Here is a 20,256-nt window from a genome sequence, read left to right on the forward strand (position 1 = left end):
GAGCGTTACAGATTGAGATATCGATTCTTGGTTCTTGCAGCTCAGTCGGTAGCACAGTTCAGAAAAACTGCATAGATGAAGTTATCTGTCTACGAATAGGTTGCGCGAAGTGTGTCTGACGCACACTATCTGCCAATGCAGGACAATGACATTTATGCATGTCAACGGACGCCAGGAGTATTACGCGTCTGTTCACCTTCTGGAATATCAACCATCTGTAGATGAGTGTACGAATCAAAATAGAAGAACGAGTCGCGATAACGAAGGCCACGCCTCCTCTTTCTCTCTCTCTCTCTCTCTCTCTCTCTCTCTCTCTCTCTCTCGCATGGTTTCGCCCATACGGCGATGATTAAGCGATAACATGTCGGTTTCGTCCAGTAGATCTTTTTGGGCAGTAATCGTACCCCACATCTTCCTTGCTTTCACAATTTCTGAATGGTCGGTAAACCTGGCACTTTTTATTTGTCTCAGGGTTCGTTCCGCAACCATCATGATCAAATATTGTAGGCCTTTCTAGTATTATACGAAGTGCTGTATTCTCGTTTTTTTCTTCTAAGAAACTTCACCGGTAGTCCTTTTTCTCTATTGCACGTTTGATAGCTACTAACATTTGTGCTTCAAGAGACACAGCAAATGTCATCATACAATATGCAACATACCTTCATTTTTTATATATAGTTTTAGTAATACAACTGTGTAATTCTCGCAGGTGTCTTTCATTAAAGATAAGATACGGATTTTTTAAGATGGCCTATGTTGCGACATTGGCGAAATGAATGCGCTCAGTCAGTGTCCCTTCGCGACTCTTCAGGGCTCTTCAATGACATCCGGCTATGGGCGCGAAGAAATAATTCTTTTACAGCGTTTACTCGACGTTGTGTTTAGGCCATCTTGCCTTTTATATGTAAACAGTAAAATACAGAAAAGTGCAGATCAATCCTACTCCATCGACCCTTACGTTCCGCGTACCTTCATAATCCTTAGCGCCATCAAATGGCTAACATAACTGACCGTCGACAACGACGACGACGACGACGGTGGGGAGGCGCGAATACCGCCCAGTTTATATACATTCCAACCCGGATTACTGCTGCTGTGACGTTGTTGTTGTTATTGCATTTGTGTGTATATACGCGCGGTAACGTCCAGTCTGTATCGTACGCTGATATATTACGCCAGGTAGATAACTGTTTGGATAAAAGGAAATATGGTTCTGTATGGCTGTGTGCGCGTTTTGTGGAAAGGTTGTCACAGGGCATTTCCTAATCCCTGCGGCAGTGCCGTCTTCAACTAACAGAGACGACATGCGCTGCGCCCTTTCATAATGGTCCTGCACTCACTCACAAATAGCAGCGGCGACGATTACTGCAGCCACCTACTTTGGAAACCGCCCTTGGTGCCGCAATGGACGCGTCGAGTAACTGCCGCAAGAGCAGTGTAGGCCAATACAAACCACTGCGGAATCATTGTCGCTGCTGTTCGCCGCTAGCTGCAACAACCGACGCAGACGGCAAACGAAGGGGCGGACACTCGAGTCGCTCGTCTGCGCATGAAACACAGCTGCGATCCCGTACAGACGCGAGAAACGTGACGTTAATGAGTGATTCTGTCCGCAGTCATCACAATAGCAGAAGCTGTAGCAGCAACAGCTGAAGCAGTCGTAAAGAAACGAGTGTCGTCGTCTTGTGTGCACGCGCGTGCATTACAATGTTGCTAAAAGAATTAATAGTTTATCTGTGAAAATATCGTACAAACAACAGAACATTAATACCAGACGAAAATAAGTAGAACAGGCTATTAAATACACGGTTGGCAGCTAGCGTGCAGACCGCTCAGGGTCAGGGTTGTCACTGTTATCGTGCAAAAGAATTGTACGGGAAAAGATGCGGATAAACTTTTCCGCCAATGGACCGGCGAGTGCTACTGCAGCTTTTGTCAATGATACAGTCATCGCATGTGCTACCTTCTTATACCAAGTCTGCTTAAAACGTAAGTTTTGACGAGAGAGCAGTAAATTAGGGAAGGGAGTGGAGCGCAAATGTATATCGAAAAGTTTCGAAATTATAACATTCACTCAGCAGATTTCCGCTATTCATTCTTTTTGTAAATTGAAATTAGCTCCAAAACTTACAGGCTGTTCTTTTTGCGGTGGTAAGATAGGCGCCTGCCGTTAATAAGTGTGTCACAAACTGCGCGTTCTTCCGACCGAAATAATAGTTATAATCGGCGCACAGACTCCTTTTTCGATCTTATTCTACAACCAAACTTTTTACATTCCCATCAGCTAGAGTCTTTTGCTGAATGGTAAGGATTATAGATCAAAAGGTTATTTCTATCAGAGTCAACAGTTATCGCTTATGTGCACTAATTCTCGGAGTTTCCTCCTGGATTTATAATAGATTGAACGTAGGTTAAAAACCTGAACGACTCGCATAGAACAAACTGTTTCACATATATTAAAAAAATAAATCTGATATTGGTTGAAGGGTCCAGATTGGTCAATTACTTTCAAGGTGAGAACATGTCGACAACGGCCTGCAGGCCGTCCGCATTACCAACGCATAAGAACTCGTTATCAGCCACTTGCCCGATATGTGCTGTTATAGCACTTCTGTGTGTCGGTGCTTATAATGGTATAGCTTGATTCTTTTTTTTGTTTGTCTCGCACAACTCACTTTAGAAGTTTTCAGAGGCATGCAAGTACTTATATGAAAATCAAGGAAACTGCCGATAAGCTATAACCAGTTTCACACGCGTTCAATTCTAAAATCTAGTTTGGAGTTGAGCACGGCCATATGATTTATGTATAACTGTAATGAATCTTTGAAAATTTGCGTGGAACAGTTAAGGACATTGAGTACGCCTGTCGGAATGTTCGGAGACATGTTCGTATCCCCAGTAGCAGTGAAATCTGTTCTTCATCGCCAGTCAGGGTATGTCGAATCGTACCCTTTCTTGTGAATCGTAAAGCGAGAAGAAACTGGAAAGCGTTTACATTTGTCCATTTTACCTTGTGTAAGCCTTAGGCTTCTTCGTTAAGCCTGAACATCATGCCTACGCTGTGGCCTTTCAGTAGGCGTAGACCCTTTCCTTTGACAACAGTCTATAAATATTAAAGTACTGATATACGTTGATGCAGCTAATCTTCTATTTACTCCTTAGTCTTTATATTGCTAAAAAGGAAAACGAAAAATATTCTTGTACCAAAAAAAACTGGTCTTAAAATATAGTCCTAACAATAATAAACATACCATTATACCGCTACCGATCCAAGAATTATCGTATCTGTGACTGTGATTTTTATGTTCCAACAAATTTGCATGTGTTCTATGATCTCGAGCAGGACTTACTTGGTTCCGCAGTGCCTATAATAATTTAATTACTTAGTTAGCCATACGTTCTGCAAAGGCTTAAGTATATGTAACTACAGTGATATACTATACATTTATAATGATATGGTAGAAAAAACAGATGACTTGCTCACATATATGTCGTCTATGCAGGCAATATTCTGACAAGCATTTTGATTTGCATACAATTCGAAGTACTGCCTCAATGGCACTATCGCTAGGTCGTCTACGAGCTTGATCTTTAATGATTAATACCGAAACCTGCATCCTCTTTAAAAGGAAAATTAGGTTAGTATCAATGATAATTATTAGTTACTAATTAACGATAAACATAAAATTAAAGTCGTCATTTTCGTTGCAATTATTTTTCAATGAATGACGAGTAAAACGAACGCCTGCTGATAGAATGTGGCGTACGAGAGCTGATAGTAAGGTGATAAGCCAGAAATCCAGAGCCAGAAATATACTTGTACAACTAACAGTGAGTGTATCGCTTGGTCAGCAGTAAAATAGAATGTGCTGCTATTGGCCCTATAAAATCTGTTTGTTTTTTCGCTAAAAAAAATTTCGCTAAGTTAGCCAATATACATATATATTTGTACCCTCATTACAGCGTCCACTTAGAATCAAATCATTCAGGGTTGAGGTAAAACTTCAGGTCAGTATGGAAGGGACCTGTCTGTCTGTTCGGCTGTTCAGCCTTATCAAGCATTATTTACCCTGCGCCTTGCCTTTTCCTACTCACCATAAGGACCAATGAGCCCTTTGCATTTCTATAACGAACGAAAGAGACAATATATATAATTTAAGAAGTGCAGTGTATGCAGTGCACGGTCGATGGATCTAAGGAAAAATGTAACGATCGTACTTTTTAAATGCGGAACTTACTGATGATCTAAGAACACTCATTATTCTAAGGCGATACGTCTGGCTTATAATAGCTATACGCATTCATTCAAACGGCTATGATTAAAATAAAGCTAACTTAGGACGCGCATGCGCTGATCAGATCGATTCTGTTCTACTATGTAAGACGTGATTGTAAAGAGGTATTTGTTTCCGATTCTGGTTTCGAGATATAAGTGAATCTTATGTCTAAACTACGTCCACTAAGAATTAGATCTAGATATTAGCAACCTGCCAAGGATGGTACTATCCTTGGCAGGTTGCTAATATCAGCTTTAAGGCCAGAAAAACAGGCCTGTATAGATTTCACATTACCCAACAATCTGCAATAATGTAGCGAGTTTACTCCGGATATCGACAGGGCTCATTACTCTGAATGGTCCTTGCTATTCAGAAACACCATAAAGTATAGTGACGGTGAGGGCATAGCCGTTAGGACCTTCAAAAACCAGAGCTATAATGATAGCGTTGATGTAGGAGCAAGATAGAAACCTTTAATCGTTACTGTTGAGCGGAACCAAATATATGTATACGACCTTGGGTCGTGTCCAGCGATAATTTTTTTTTACAAGAATACAGAATTAAGAACACTGTATTAGTCATGGACCGTACGACTAACTAAACGTCTCGGGGTTGGCAATTTATTGCAGTGAGCGCCGATTGAATTGGGATATAAAATATCATATACATTTCGTATTTTGCTACAGCTGATAAGCAAATTGTCAACAGCATCTGAGTACCTAACAGTTGCTTTTTGTTTGTCTGATGTTTTGCAGGGGGGTCGGCCTTGTTGTGTTACGATATGAAAACCTCATGAATACGCTCAGTAATCTATCGTGGCACATTGATCCCGGTAAGAACATTATAAACCTGCATATGATAACTACTTGAAAACAAAATGGGTAAGCAGATACGCAGTTCGACTAATTATCGGAGTTCTTCCCCCTTTTATCTGATGCTTACAATAAACCATATTGAGGCTGCAAGTAAGCGGGATAAAATTTACGCGTCCAAAAGCTTGCCATCGTGAAAAACGAGGGCCCCCATATTCTAGAGGATGAATCTAATCAATATGTAATATGTGTACACGTCATTCTTCATAAGCGTATATACACAAGTTTAATACTTACTTAAATAAGAGAAATAGTTTTACATTGTTGTAGAGGCAATCAGATTTACCTATAGGCTCACCGCTTTCATAGCCACCTTAACGATTGTATCTCACAGAGTATGTCTACCATTTTTCAAAATGTTAACTAGTTAGAATTTTTAAGTTCGTACGTTTATGCAACACAGTTCTAGTTTTCCCTATACAAATAAGCCATATACACTATCTGCTATAAAAATACTAATAAAGAAAAAAACAAACCCTTTTTGCGGTGTTGAAAGAAATAACGGTTTGGGCTATACAGCAGAGAAGCAAACTGGCTATCCCGATGCCCTGAAATGCTCGCCTGATAATCATGCACACTTTTTGAAAATTGCCATTCCACTTTTTAGGCTAAGAAATTAGCAGGTCATCATACAATATATTTTCAGCGTTGGGAGTGGAATGCATTACTCAGCGTTCAGCTAATGCTGAACCCAGCTTGCGTACGTAAGTACCACGACTCTGTTCTTACAACCAACTCTGTAACGGCTCAGTTTGTTTTAGTAAGATATAAACGTTTTACAACGTACGGTCCACCGGTAAGGGGTAAGTAGAAGTGGTATGAACGCAAATTTCAAGATTCAAACATTATGGAAATATTATGGAAATAACAGCTATTCATAATAAAACTACGGTTTGAAAATGTACCTAATTCAGAATTTCCTAACATACTTTAAAATTTTAAAAAACAAAATGCGATCCAGGTACGATTTACTGGTGTTTGGCGAAAATCAACCTACCGAGTAACAAAGATTCCTAATCGTCAGCGTTCGTAACTGGCTCGGGTAGTAATTTAAACTGCAGTTTCTGTTTGATTACCATTTTACTGAAAAGCTGCAAGGTTCATGTGATGTAAGCTAAATACTTTACTACAGTCTGTACAAGTGGCACGATCAATCCAATCACGGATCGTCTCAAATTGTTGTGACAAATTTATCTGATAATCTTCTGAATTCAATGAACTAATTCGTTAGATCATAAAATATAACCGTATTCAAAATACGAACTACTTCCAAATTTTCGAATGTATGTATTATTACTACTGTCGCCATTCGTTCGCGCTTTTTCTAGGAGAAGGCAGAATTTCGAAATACTGCAGTAGACCTCAGTACGAAGCGACATGTCGCCTAGTAGCTTTTGCTAATCCCTAAAGTAGAAAGACTAACTTATAAACAAATTGAAAGGTTCTCATTTTGTTCTAGGTTACTTTATCTTTTTCTATATTTTTCGTCATAATAATTCTAGTTAAGTTCAGCTGAATCTGTTAGATAACACCTGCACGCGAGTCTAGCAATTTTGGAGAAGTAATAATAACTAGATAAAAGCTCGCAGTCGTTATGTCGCGGCAAGGTGAGAGTAAATAAACAATAAAAGATTGGTTATATTCTCGAACTTATGAGAAGTGTAATAGAGGTCATTCTTTGTTATTCTGTTAAAATAGCAAAAGACCGTTACAAAAAAATCTTAGGATTCGTTAGAGAAATCCTTTTCTATTCAAGAGCTTAATAGCCATACGTCTACATATGTCATCCGGGACACCGCAGCACGTCGTCTTTCTTTTGAAATGAGCCACGTAAAGCAGTTTCGCATTATGAACAGATATGATTTTTGCCTGCGCTAGAAATTAAGTATTGCGCACAGCAGTTACGTAATATAGACGTGAGCGGCAAGGAAGATCTATGTTTCTCTCGTTTAATCTCATCACTTGACAATGTATTTTCTAGGACTGCCGTGATTATTGTTTTATTACTAATTATTAGGTATAAACACACCGGTAAGCAGAGCTGCACAGCAGGTAAACGGCCTGGGCCGTTTTTTTTGCTAACCAGGCAAAATGACGCCCGTCCGTGACGGTATGCTCGCTGTTCTGCTCTGTATTGTATTGCGTTCCGTGGGGCCGACTCGAAACAAATGCTATTCTGTGTGTACCTGACCAGGCATAAGGTCTCAATTAAAGGACAGACTGACTGTTTTATTGAAGGATAATATTAACAAACACTTTGTCCAGCCAGTCGGAACACAGAGCCCCTATTGAGCCGTGTGGTTCAATATACGTATGAAAATACGGTGATAAAAGTAAACAATTGGTAACGCCTGTTTTTTGCAGTGCTTCTGCAGCGTTATAGCTACCGTCCATACGATATCGTTTCATGCGATGCTGGGCGTCAATTAAATAGATAAGCATCAAAGGAACAACGCTTTCGTGGACATAGCACTCCCTGGATTTATTCGGACAAAGGACAAGCAGTGATTTCGTATTTCGGAATACGGATGAAATGTACCGCTGGAGTTCTTACTGATCGCACTAATCTATCGTATGTGAATCGACTCGGTATGTTACTTAAACAGTCTTCGGCGTATACCTGTCGTCTGCTCATGCGTGTCCTGTAAAACAAGCAAATTTCTATAGCTATTTTAATTGCGTATAGCTTTTGTAATATGGCTATATGTATCGGCACACCACATTATGATCGTTGAGGAAGCTGATAAAAGGCCTTTATCTTGATACGTGTGTTTATCCCGAATGCCAATCTTTGTAAACCTGTCAGCGAGCTTAAGACAATCATGTCCTAGTGTTTCTTCACCAAGCTATAGAAACACGGTAATTAAAAATCTCTCAGTCCTGCAATCCTCCCCCCCGATGTCGCTACAAACATTGGAGAAACCGAACGTCTATGTGTTACTTTACTACCTGTAAGTTTGTGGCACGAAAATTCTCTTACAAATATCGAATCTGAAAGGTTTTGTCAGCTATCTGTAGTGATCGCACTATAACGCAGTTGTATCTTTGTAAACTAGGGCGCATAACCATCTAGGTCGTTCTTTATCTAAATCGCCGATAATTGTATAGATTATCATCATTAATTATATCGCTCAATTTTGCAAACAACTTCATAGATTTTATAGATAGAGACTGTCGTCCAAGTTTTCCGCGACTGCAATTCGTTTTCAAATAACCTACCTAGTCCTGCTGTAAGTTACTTAAAGTGGACCATTTTGAGGATTATAAGTTATTTTTATGTCACGATTCCGCCACTTCGAAAGAGACAATATGGGTCTTTAGGAGAACTCTAAACAATACTGGCGATTTGACGACATTGGTTAACGGAAAGAAACAAAATATATCAGTACTTTGATGAACTAAATCCGTTTTAAATACGATCAACAGGCCTATCGACAGGACATGACCAGCAATTTGAGCTTCATTTTTGGCCGCGAAGAGTAGCAATGGTAGCTAAACGCGATCACTGCTCGTCCGTCGACCTCTCGCCTATTGCGCGATAATGTACACAATCTATTTCTTTTTTGCTGTGTGCTATTAGCGGTTTTGGCTATTGCCAGCTATCGCAATGCGAAAAAACCAGGTTTGTTAAATAAAAAACAAAAACATTAGAGATAGATTTCACCAAATGTCCGGTCTATTCTATATGAGTGAGAACGTTTTTGATAGGTGCAGATCTTCTTCATGCTCATTACGAAATGTGTGTGTGTGTGTGTGTATTACACGTAAAATTAAAAAAATATAAATGCGCCTAACGCCTAATTGCATCTTTAGCCATTTGTGGGCAATTTCTCTACATATGAACGATAACATGGATCGCCCTTCTAATCTAAAGGAAAATCTAAAGGAAGGTAATGATAAGGTCCTATGAAATACTTAACGTTCGGAAGCACCGTGGTTCATCATCCAGCTATACATTTCTATATGCTCATCGGTAAACTAGTAACTTGCAGATTTTAAGGGGATCTAATATTGGTAGATAACCGGTACTGTTGCTTAGAAGATCTTTCACGTGGGGTAATCATTTAATGTCTCAGTGTTTGCAACTGCTTAAATCTACCAGCACTAATATGACTTCGGTGAGCGTATCGTCGATGGCGCCAGAGGGCCGGTCTCGAATAAATTACAACTTGCAAGCACTAAAACGATTACATCCGTCAAACGAAACTGCAATAGACTGATAATAAGAACTTTATTGATTTATTTATATACAATTAGAAAATCTCTAAATAAGCATGGAGTTTGGGTCTCACTCTGCCATTGCAGCACCTCGATATGGTTATTAAATATACGTACCGACAAATGTTAGTAAGGTCGATCAATCGTATTTTTTTTTCAGGGTGCCGAATATTATTGGGAGACCTTGTGCATTTGGACCTGTGATTAAAAAAAAACCTCAATGCATTCGTTCCTTCAATTTTGTCGCTAGCACAAAAACAGGGTGACGAAACTAATGAAGTGGTGGAAATAGGCAGGCATGGACTTCAAAACAAGTACAATCAACTTTTCCGTGGCGTGAAGGATATTTTAAAAGGTAGTCGATACCTGGCACAAGCTACTCAAATTCGTACCATATTAGAACAGCGGACGCTCACTGAAGCAAATGGCGATAATCAGCAAAATGTAAAACCTCCCAAGGATGCTGCACCCTATGCATCATTATGGTTCAGCTCGACTCTATGGAATCAACCTATTATACAAAACCCATATTTGGAAACTCGGATGGCGAAGGTAAATTCATTCTTCAATTCTTACGAGAATAAACGAGAATCTTTTTTTGTAATCTATTAAATAATCTATTGGTATACATATTGTCACAGCTTTTAGTGATAATGTGGAATAAATTTTATCGTTCGTTTTGCAAGCTGGCCAAATTTTACTTAATCTATATTCAAAAGCTTTGCTGCAGAAATGCCAAATTCTAGTAAAATTACGCTACAACTTATCAATGGACGCTATATTGATCCTCACTTAATGAAGTCAAACCTAGCTTCATATAAGTTCTAGTTCCACAGAATCGTTACAAGCAATGCATGATCACATTATTCCACAGGTGACTCACTTGAAGGGGCCGGGCTATGATTTGGCGGTTCGCAGTTCACCGGTTTTCGTGTACCCTGATTATCAAACTGGCGCAATCACTCCGAAATTTGTTGTCTACTTCAACATGACCGGTTGGTCAAAAAAAGGCGTAATGGTCTGACGCCATCAATGCTATGAGATGAGCCACTCCTGCGGTTCATCGATCCCGTTGGTGGGGTGTAGGTGGATGTGCTTCGATTTCGCAAAGCGCTTTAGGATTAGCTAGCGGTTTCAAGTATTATAGTTATCAGAGCATATACGAAAAATTTTGGAACGAAAGGGTATAATTCGATTTTGAGTTTCAATATTCCCGTAATGAAGCACAATGGCAAGTTTCTCTGCGTGCTTTTTATTTCTGTTAGCCCAGCCCAGGGGGTCTAGTTTGTACTCAACGTCCTGCCAAGGCTCACCTTTTTTCAATACTTTTTTTTCGCGTAATTTTGCATAGTTTAACGTGCATTTCATCAATCACTTCACGAATGCAGTGTTTCACGTCGTGTATTGCTTTCGGGGGTTGTTATGTGTACTTTGTATTTTAGATCGCTTGTCATAATAAACTGAGGAAAGCCCACTCATAAGATTGGGGAGACCATTTATCGGTACCGTCGTACAACGGTGAACTCTGCCATAGCTTCAAGAAACTTGATTATGTCCTGCGCAACAGAGCAGGCGCTCTGTCCTGTTAACAGAAAACGTTGTTTACATCCAATACCTTCGTTTTGGTCTAACCTCTGATTCGAAATTAGTCGCAGAGTGCTTTTCAATTGTTCGAGTCCTTAGCATTACGTCGTGTTACTGTCGTCGGATCAACATCTGTGCTGATCCGTACTACAACGACGTTGTGGCTCATTCATCGGTTCAAGATCTTTTTGGCTTCACTCAATCTGTTAAAAAGTCAATACATTCGGATTTAATGGTCAGTTGCTTTGGTGTCTCCTTCGTCAATGGGAATGTTGTTTCGAACCGTCATTTTCCATTATTGCAGGGGCACACTGTCGCCATATTTATTGCCTATAATTTCTAATCGTTTACCACCGAAAACATATACCAAATCGACCGGTAACTTCCATTACGCACCCCGTACACATATGATTTCTGAATCCTTTAATGCCCCCAACGATCAGATAGCATACATCGAGGACCTATCCTGTAAAGTTGTGGCAAAGGAAATCAATCAAGCTAGAATAATGTTTTCCGTACACGAAGTATGAGCTATACACATTCGAATGTAAGGCAAAGGGGGCTTGTCGTTCCTAATGGGCTCGTTGAAAAATTCGGTGCTACAAGTAGATCAGTGCATTCAGCAAGGATTCTTCTATTATGTGTTCTAAGTAGTGAGAAATGGGTAGATTCATTCATTTTTGAAAATCTGCCCATTGGATCGTCGTTGGCCCGCGCAGTTCCACAAGGTGGGAATATATGCGTCAGAGGTGGGATCATATGGACAATTAGTGATTTCAGGCAAGGAAATCAGTCATTTAATAAAACCAAAGAGAAAACGCCTTTCTTTCTAAAACGGCCTGAGATTACTTACTGGCAAGCTAAACAGATCAAGGATTAAAATTAGGTTGCCGTAGGCTCACATGAAGTCCTGCTGTGCAGCGTAAATTTTTCTCGAGAACTAAAAGGAATAATAACGATATGCCTATCATTATCTAAAACCATTCTAACCGCATTAGAACCGGTCAAAATATTGGAACTATGTATACCTAGTATAAATAACAAGTTTGCGATCGTGATTTTTTTCGTCGTGTGCTGTATATATCGACAATATTATTAAACTCTACTACGCTAATAAAGTGGTCCATATATACCTTTCAAAAACAATGACGTACGACACGTTGCTAATTACGGTGGCGTGTAATACGACGAATGTTCGGTAATGATAATTGCACTAAACATTATAAAAGTCCTTTTCGGCAAAAAAAAACTGAAGTTGCTTTTAATATCTATGTCCCGTATTGACCCATTCTGAGTTTTTTTTTTTTTTTGATGTTTTCGATAATTTGGCAACATGCCAGTCTCAGCTCTAAGGCCTAATCACTCTAAAAAAATCGAGAAAAAATGGGAAACAGAAAAAAAAAACTAGCTTATTCTATTATTTATTCTTTATTACAGAAGTCTATTTTCTAGACTTCTCTAGTGGCAGACTTGCAACGTTTAGCGCGGCGGTCCTTTATATATTCACTACAAATATAGTTGTTACCAAAGATAATCGATCACCCAGATATAGTTACCTGAATGATGAAACAAAAGGTAACCGACTAAGAGGAGAGCCTTTTACATAGGCAACTATTACACACTACACTTATGTAGGATAGAACTAACATGTAAGATTGTTGCCCGCCAAATGCATTTACTGACAAGCTAGACGCTGAGGTTAACATTCGGATAGGGGCATGTTACACGAGCGTATGGATCAGTTTCTTATTATAGTTTGTCAATGTCCTCAATTGCCTATTTGCGGGTAGAAAAAAAAACAAAAACTAATAAACATTTTGGAAAGTTAATGTTGCGGCTATATGACGAAAGCGAATCATTGCACGAGTAGTTCTGATAATTTGAGTCATAAATAGGACAAGGAAACCTTGACGAGTCAGCTGAAAACCTTGTGCTGTTTGAAAATAGGTCAAGGCGATACTGCAGCGGCAACGTGCCAGGCTACAAAACTTAGGGTAAAGTTAATATATTGTGCAAATCTTGGAACAGTCATATATATTTCATGTTGGTGGTCAACCATCTGCTGTAATGCTTACGCCGTTCAGGGTGTAAAACTTGAAACATTTATCTTACGGTTAAAAATACGTGGTTAAGCGAGTTACCTAGAAATCGAAAGCTAAATTTTCTCGAGATCTAGGATCTTTGACAAGGACTATACACTACAACGAGGTATTATTCGGAAATGGCAGCTACAATCCGCCGTTCGGCTCAAACGCACGTCTTAGAGTTCGTGCATGAGTATCATATGAGCCTGGATGAAAATCCCCATGTTTGTTCTGCGTGCAGCATCATGCAGCCTAGCCACTTACTTCGGCGGTCGCTCTAGTGCCACAAAGTTTTTGCAGTTTCAAAATTCAATCTGTTTATTAAGGTTTTTCGTGCTTCAGATCACTGGATAACTCCATAAATTTACGAGCGTATTTGTCATGTATTTTGCGCAATACTTTGCCATTACCGGGCAGACGACATACTAATCTTGCGAAACATTCGTCCTGAGTTTTGCAGTGCTGTTAATAAAGAAATAACTGCAGACCTAGTGTAAGTAAAGTACGGCAGCGTGTAACAACTTCCCGTGTGCTATTATGTTAAGCTTATGCTGGGTTGTACAAAACAATGGGTACTCTATATGTGCTGCAATGTCTAAAAAAATAATGAGATTGTTAATTGCATTTGCAACAAACGAGTGTTTGTTTATGTGTGCGCGGGACACCGACTTTTCACGTGAAATGCGTCCTGGCCAATAAAAACAAGAGCAGAAATCTACCTTTTTTACAGAACAAGATCCAAACAATTTTACCCCGAGAACTGCACTCATGGAGTCAAAGATCAATAGAGTGAGTTCTAATATAGATATTTTTCGAATACAAAATGCAGGTGGGCTAGCGTTAGCCGCAATGGAGACAGTTTTGCGCATTTACAAGATAATTACAGATGCAAAGATTCTACAAGGTAATCAGGGTCAACCAGGGATTGTTTTCCCAGCTGCTGCTGCTAAGGCTGGTAAGTTATTCGGTTTTTTTTTTGTTTTATTGTTTTACTAAGCTACGGATCGCCGTGTCAGCCTCATTCGAAAATACTGCCGTTGCTAATTGTATCATAAAATTATTACTATCGGTAATTTACAGAACATTTTTTACGGTAAGCTACATGTGAAAAAGTTCATCCATTGCAAAACAATCAAACACAGAAAGTTGAATTAGATCGTTTACAAATCGTAGTATTTAGGATTTAAGGCAAATAAAGTATAAGAATAGTAAAAGCGTATTTTACTTTTTTTGTACTATATGCAAAAAAAAAAAACTTTTTTTTGATAGATAGAAAGTTAGGATAGGGAGAAGTGGAAACAATTAAATCGATGTTTGGCACTGCTATACTTGATAGATCATTTCAACAAGAAACGTCTTGCTCGTAGCAATTTAACATTGAAACTTTGTGTTCTTCGTTAATTTCTATTTCTATCGTTGACCGTAAGAAAGATAAAAGTTAGTAACTAATTTTCCTCTATAAGTTACTAGCAAAATGTATTGTAACATTTCTAAGAGGAATTACATTTTAAAGACTTGTTTGATACTTTCTTAACAGGTAAAAACATTCATACAACGAGCCGAAAAAACCTTAATATATGTCTGAATGTCCGATATGCTCTGTGACCTGTTTGTTTTTTTGTAGGCGCTTACAAAATTGTCATGGGGACACAATATGCAGAGGTTTTCATTTCTGCATTCCAACCTGAACATATTGGACATAGGTAAGAATTTGAAATTTCGTGACGATCGTTGTATAGTGCTTCTGATATGCATTGTCGTTTCAAATAATTTATTCCTAGTTCGAAAAGACCTTCATGCAAGGCCACAAATTGCTAAAGTTATGCATAAAATACACAAGTACGTTTAAAGTGACCTCCATTATTTCCAGAGGGTGTTTGGCAGCAGGTTTCTCGTATTTTCTTTGCGGACTTGACTCGGGTACGCCACCATATCGTGTGGTTGCAACGGGTTCGTGTGGTCGAACTCGCTTTGTCCTTAGTCGGTCACATGCTGGGGACTGTCCACGACTCCCACTTTTTCACTATTATTCTAAGAAAAAACACAGCGATAATAACAATAGCGCTATTAATAACAATGGTGATAGCACCAGCAACACGTCCCCATCTGAGCGGATGCTTGTCCCTAACACATCTAATCAAGCCTGCATTAGCGAGAAAGCCACTGCTTCCACTAAAAGTACCGCTGTTAAAGGACTCGGCAGAATTCTGTTGGCCTGTGATGTTGGTCCGGATGGTCAGCTCACTCCAGTCTCGCGATCTTCCGATGTGGCGGAACCGCAACCTTTTCCTTGTAAACTAGGGATATATGAAAAGGAAGAGCAGATACAGCAGGTAAATCAGCTTCTCTTGAAAACGACTACCCTTCAAAAGAAGCTTAATACCTTATACAATAATAACTTTGAGGAACTCAGGCGGGAAACAGACAAGTGTACTGAAGTCAACTTGCAAAGATTACCGAGCCGGATAAGCGTTTAAGTAATCTGTTTTATATTAATAAGTCCTTACTATAAAGTGTTGACAATTGTTGTTAAACAATCAAGCTTACTTATATATCTGTTTTAGTAATATTGAGTGTTCGAATAGGGATTGCAGAACGCGAGGTCAGCCTACGACAACGATACACCAAGCCGCTATATCGCTACGCTGCCGAAAGAAGACGTGTTAAAACAACGTCTTCAATCTTTCTGTTTAAATAGTACGGAAATGCTATCTGAATAGCGACAAATGTTTTACTTTCGTTCCCACAAGGAATGCTTTTTCCCGCAGTCAATATCGAACATAAATGTCGTCCATATTAAGAATTATAGTGCATCCGTAGCCTTTATTGATTACTTTTTCATTATGTGTATACATACGTGTATTTAGGAGTGAATGTTCTGGTGTAAAAATTGAAATTAATGTTTGTTCTTCCACGCAGCGGAAATGGTGCCTGCAGAGTGCGCGCTTAATTGCGTGGAAAGGAAGCCAACATTGAAGATGCTTCGTGAAATGGCAGTGTTGCTTAACGACAAAAGGTATATGGATACGCTCAACTTATATGCTAAAAGTTTCGTTAATAAACTTTGAATGATAAGCTATGTAAAGCACACAGCTGTTATAGCTTTATAAGGGCAGTTTTTTTTTCTGGTGAAGAAATGTGCAGTTAAAATGGCTGGCGAATATTTCGGTTTTGATTATTCGACCCTAGAGTATTCTTGTTTTTTTTCGCCTATTACAGTGCCCTGGTCAGGTTTGACCTACGAACCTGTGGCCTGTGTGCGCCGAGTCGAGCGCTTCTAAATGACACGCAGAGGAAGGCGATACTATACCCCAAGCAACAGTCCTTTGCTGGTAACGAAAGCAAACCTGTCGAGGCCAATTTTGCATGCTCCGGCAATACGTCTGATAGGACAATAGGCACTAGTCCTAAAGTAGCCAAATACTTCAACCAGCGATATCGTCTTATATCGCGATTCCGGAATGACCTACACTTAAGGTAAACATCTCCTGTCGTCTCGGGAAATAGTAACAAAGGATAACTATAACAAAGGTTATTTGGGAGCTTCACTCGTCTTGTCAATCACGAATCCTAGATAATCTCTCACGGTCGAACGAATGCACTATCTCAAAAAAAGTGTTAATTCTTTAGATTCGCCTTATGTATTAAGAGCGAATAAAAGCAACTTCTAAACAAAGCACACCGAAACTCGACGTATTTATAAACTTATGGCAGTGACGGAACTGTATAATACGTGCATAAATTACGCATATTTTGAGCGCCTGTAATGCACGCTGTATCGGTGAAGGGGTGTTGTACGTGTCTGGCTGTTCGGCAAACCCACGGTTATATTATTAGACAGTATGGCTTGATCGCCGCGAAGACTCGCACAGCCGAGGCTCTAATTGAAAGTATGCCAACAACGACCCATATTGCACAATCTATCTGGCAAAGTTTTTTTTTTTTTTTTTTTTTATCTACAATTGCAACATATCGCAGGGCTCCAGTATTGCAGTTGAATTAACCGCACTATGTCTTATCCGCAGTGAGGAAGCGTGGTTTTCAATTTGTCCGGAGGAGATCGGCAAACACATCGCTCGACGCGTGGTTGGTCTGGCTAAAGCGCGAGGCGGTCGTCCTTTGCGAATTATGGATCCTTGCTGTGGCGCAGGGGGTAATGCGGTTCAGTGCGCCACGATGCCCGAAATCGAACATGTCTATGCTAATGATCTCGAGGAACATGAGGTACGGCTTTTTTTACTTCAAAATGTTCTTCCTTATGCGACGTCTTAATATATAATTCGCAAACACATTTTCGGTCGAAGCTTCACCTGTTTCGATATTCGCGCTGTGAGACAAGGTGTCGCTTTGCATATGTTGAAATATTTGGATGGTTTATCGTTCACATTTTAATAGCAATGAAGCAGACATTTAAATTAAATTTTAAAATTAGTGCTCAATCACCATCACCCGTCTAATAAAATGAGATCATTTAGCTCGAGATGATGGATCTGCATGAGTTGCAGCTACTAGAACGTGACTGGTCGAACTTATCGAAAAGAATTTTCCGCTGGATCACTATACGCAGCTTGAGCGTCTTGAAGCGTTTAGAGCTCAAAAACTTTAGCTAATGCTATAAAAAAAAATTTCCATTTAGATTTTGTATTGTGGTTTCGATTTCTTCAGAAACCGAATGAGCTGGTATTGTGTTATCCCTAACTTCTTTTACCAAAAATGTCCGGTGCATCAAAGTATTAACGGCGACCAGAAATGGATTTCGTATTTCATTTCTATGATCATGGGTTGAACTCAACCAACTAGCAGGACTTTGCCCAAAGCAAAATATCCACGGAAAGAAGGTTTCTCTGCTCGTTTGCTTGGGTAGGAAAAAAGTGTTCTATTTGAAGATGATCGAACGTCGCGAAATGTCTCTGTGAAAGCCTTTCCACAAGGGAATAGAATATTCCCTTTGGCGTGCTATCTCAGTCGTCAAGCCGTTAGCAGATCACGAGGAAAAAAACATATTTCGTACAAGAAGATAAATGCGAGAAACACATTCAGTAGAGCACTCGTGGCTGTTACGAGGCAGAGCGCTGGTACATCATTGCACTTCTGGAAGCAGTGTCCTAGGAGTCTTAAGCGCCGAAAGCCATGAACGAAGAAAAACCTTCAAAACGAGAAAGTAGACAGGGACAGATGTGGTCTGCGTGGCTCATGCGCATCCCTCTGCGTACGTTGCCATAATAACAATAACAAGTGTAATGCCGCGCTGGTTCAAATTGCAAAATTGGCCAGACTATTACGAAATATTAATATTTTAATTTATGGAAATAAATCAATATCAGTAAATGTATTCATTAGGTGGTAAACAAGATACATAAGATTAATAATCTACCTAAAACAATTAAACTAAATCAACTCTCTTAAGCCATTATAATTATTACTATAATTATAATATAGATTAATAAAAGAACTAAATGATTAACGAAAATAAATTACTGGTTAATAGCTGCTTGTATGGTTGCCATGTCGCCTTACATGTCTGTTGGAAAAATTCCAAATACGTTAGAATACGGAATCCCAAATACGGTTAAACTCTAATGGGGATGATACTATACCTATCACGAAGTGATTCCCAGTGCTTTTCCACAGAACAAAATAACTAACAGTGTAAAAAAAAAGAAGAAAACTAAATATTTTGTATTTTCTGATCGAAAGGACATTACGCTTAAATTTCGCAACTTCACAAAAAAATCTACACAGATAGTCTGTAGCCCTGTGAATCATCAGATCATCTAATACTGCAGGATGCTATGATATGGTAGCAAACGTTCGGATATTTATATGGCTTAAGTATGCAATACATTACTTCGGGCAGCGATGAGCACATCTCTGATGATCAATTATCTATAACATCTACGAAGATTAAGTGTTAGGATTCCTGTTGAGCCTGATCTTCCCGCATATTTCGCCAATCGTTCGGTCAACCATATTGACTATACTATTTCTTATTTAGTATAGTCATTTTTTCACTCAACTCTACAATGCCCTTAAGCTAACTTTTTCTATGGTCGTATAGTGTGCAGTTTACAGTTTGAAAAGCACGCTCTGTCTGGCGGAAGTTGACTTGTCCGCGGGCGAAACTAAGGATGTGATCATATTGCTTGTCTCACCATTTAATAACGTCTGTTGTAGTATATTTCGTATGTGATAATATTAATCAGAGTGAAGTTTAATTCGGATTCATTCAAAAATTACGTAATTTTTTGAAAGTACATCTCGAAGTGATCAGATCAAAAAATTTCAGCCAATGATTTAAAGTTGATGCAAGTTAGTTTTTACGTTTGTAAGTGTAAAGTAAGTTTAAATCAGTATAGAAGTTTAAAGTTGATGCAAGAAATCTGCCCGCTTATGGGGTACGTGTCGAGAGCAAAAAGCGTAAATCTATATATTCGTTCGAAGTTACAGATATTTTTTTTTAGTTTCGATCAAGTCGTGTCTGTATTGCAGTATAGCTTTAAGAGCGCGTGCAAACGTCGTAAAAAAAGGATGTAAATAGTGATTTGCTGCATAACTCTTTTGGATGCCGTAGTCCATCGTTCAACCCTTTGAAATTGCAGATTTCGAGCGCGCGGCAGCTGGCGGCTTTATATGGAGTGGAACACAAAATGACCTTCAGCTGTGGAGACCTATTTCAACTGCGTCCTGAGGACTTTGGCGATATAGACGCTTTGGTGTTTAGCCCTCCATGGGGCGGTCCCGAATATCTGAGCAAGCCTATTTTCGATATTAGTGAGATGACACCATCGTACGCCGCCATCCTTCGCCATTGTTGTCAGTTTTCAAGGAATATGGCTATACTTCTTCCGCGAAATGTGTGCCTTGATCAGTTAGCAGCTATCGCCGAGGACCTGCACAACCCGAAAATCGAAAATGCTCGTCAAGTGACAATAGAACTGGAACTAAACCTAATTGGCCAGAAATGCAAGACTGCCACCGTTTATTATGGAGAGCTTACGAATCATATGGCCTATCAATCTATAAGAATGTAGTATATTGCCCGTAAAAAGTAATGCAGCCAATACGCACTTAACTTCATTAGAAGTGAGTTATTTTTCAAAAGTAGACCCAACTAGAAACGATCTTTTTTTTGTATGTAAAAACAGAATGTGTGTCATTTTATAAAAAAAAAAAAAATAATTTTAAACTAACGTATGCCTGGCAATTGGTCTAGACGTTTCT

General features: G+C 39.3%; 1 protein-coding gene across 7 annotated transcripts; it reads left to right on the forward strand.

Annotated features, from left to right (window-relative positions):
- The first annotated feature begins 1,410 nt into the window (after nucleotides 1-1,410).
- On the forward strand, nucleotides 1,411-20,112 carry LOC111270855 (uncharacterized). Of its 7 annotated transcripts, XM_022851300.2 has the most exons (13): nucleotides 2,918-2,933; nucleotides 5,033-5,109; nucleotides 5,796-5,853; nucleotides 9,528-9,919; nucleotides 10,242-10,362; nucleotides 13,865-13,990; nucleotides 14,660-14,738; nucleotides 14,906-15,368; nucleotides 15,621-15,732; nucleotides 15,955-16,051; nucleotides 16,255-16,512; nucleotides 17,061-17,259; nucleotides 19,635-20,112. In XM_022851300.2, exons 4-13 carry the CDS (start codon nucleotides 9,911-9,913, stop codon nucleotides 20,064-20,066), a joined length of 1,896 nt encoding a protein of 631 aa, XP_022707035.1. In that variant the 5' UTR covers nucleotides 2,918-2,933; nucleotides 5,033-5,109; nucleotides 5,796-5,853; nucleotides 9,528-9,910; the 3' UTR covers nucleotides 20,067-20,112. The 7 variants fall into 7 exon arrangements, with proteins under 7 accessions (XP_022707036.1, XP_086828784.1, XP_022707030.1 ...); XM_086972658.1 differs by lacking the exons at nucleotides 2,918-2,933; nucleotides 5,796-5,853 and adding an exon at nucleotides 1,975-1,989; XM_022851299.2 differs by lacking the exons at nucleotides 2,918-2,933; nucleotides 5,796-5,853 and having other exon boundaries at nucleotides 5,033-5,158.
- The last annotated feature ends 144 nt before the right edge of the window (nucleotides 20,113-20,256 follow it).

Source organism: Varroa jacobsoni, unplaced genomic scaffold, assembly GCF_002532875.2.
Source record: "Varroa jacobsoni isolate VJ856 unplaced genomic scaffold, vjacob_1.0 contig00148, whole genome shotgun sequence".
Lineage (NCBI taxonomy): Eukaryota > Metazoa > Arthropoda > Arachnida > Mesostigmata > Varroidae > Varroa > Varroa jacobsoni.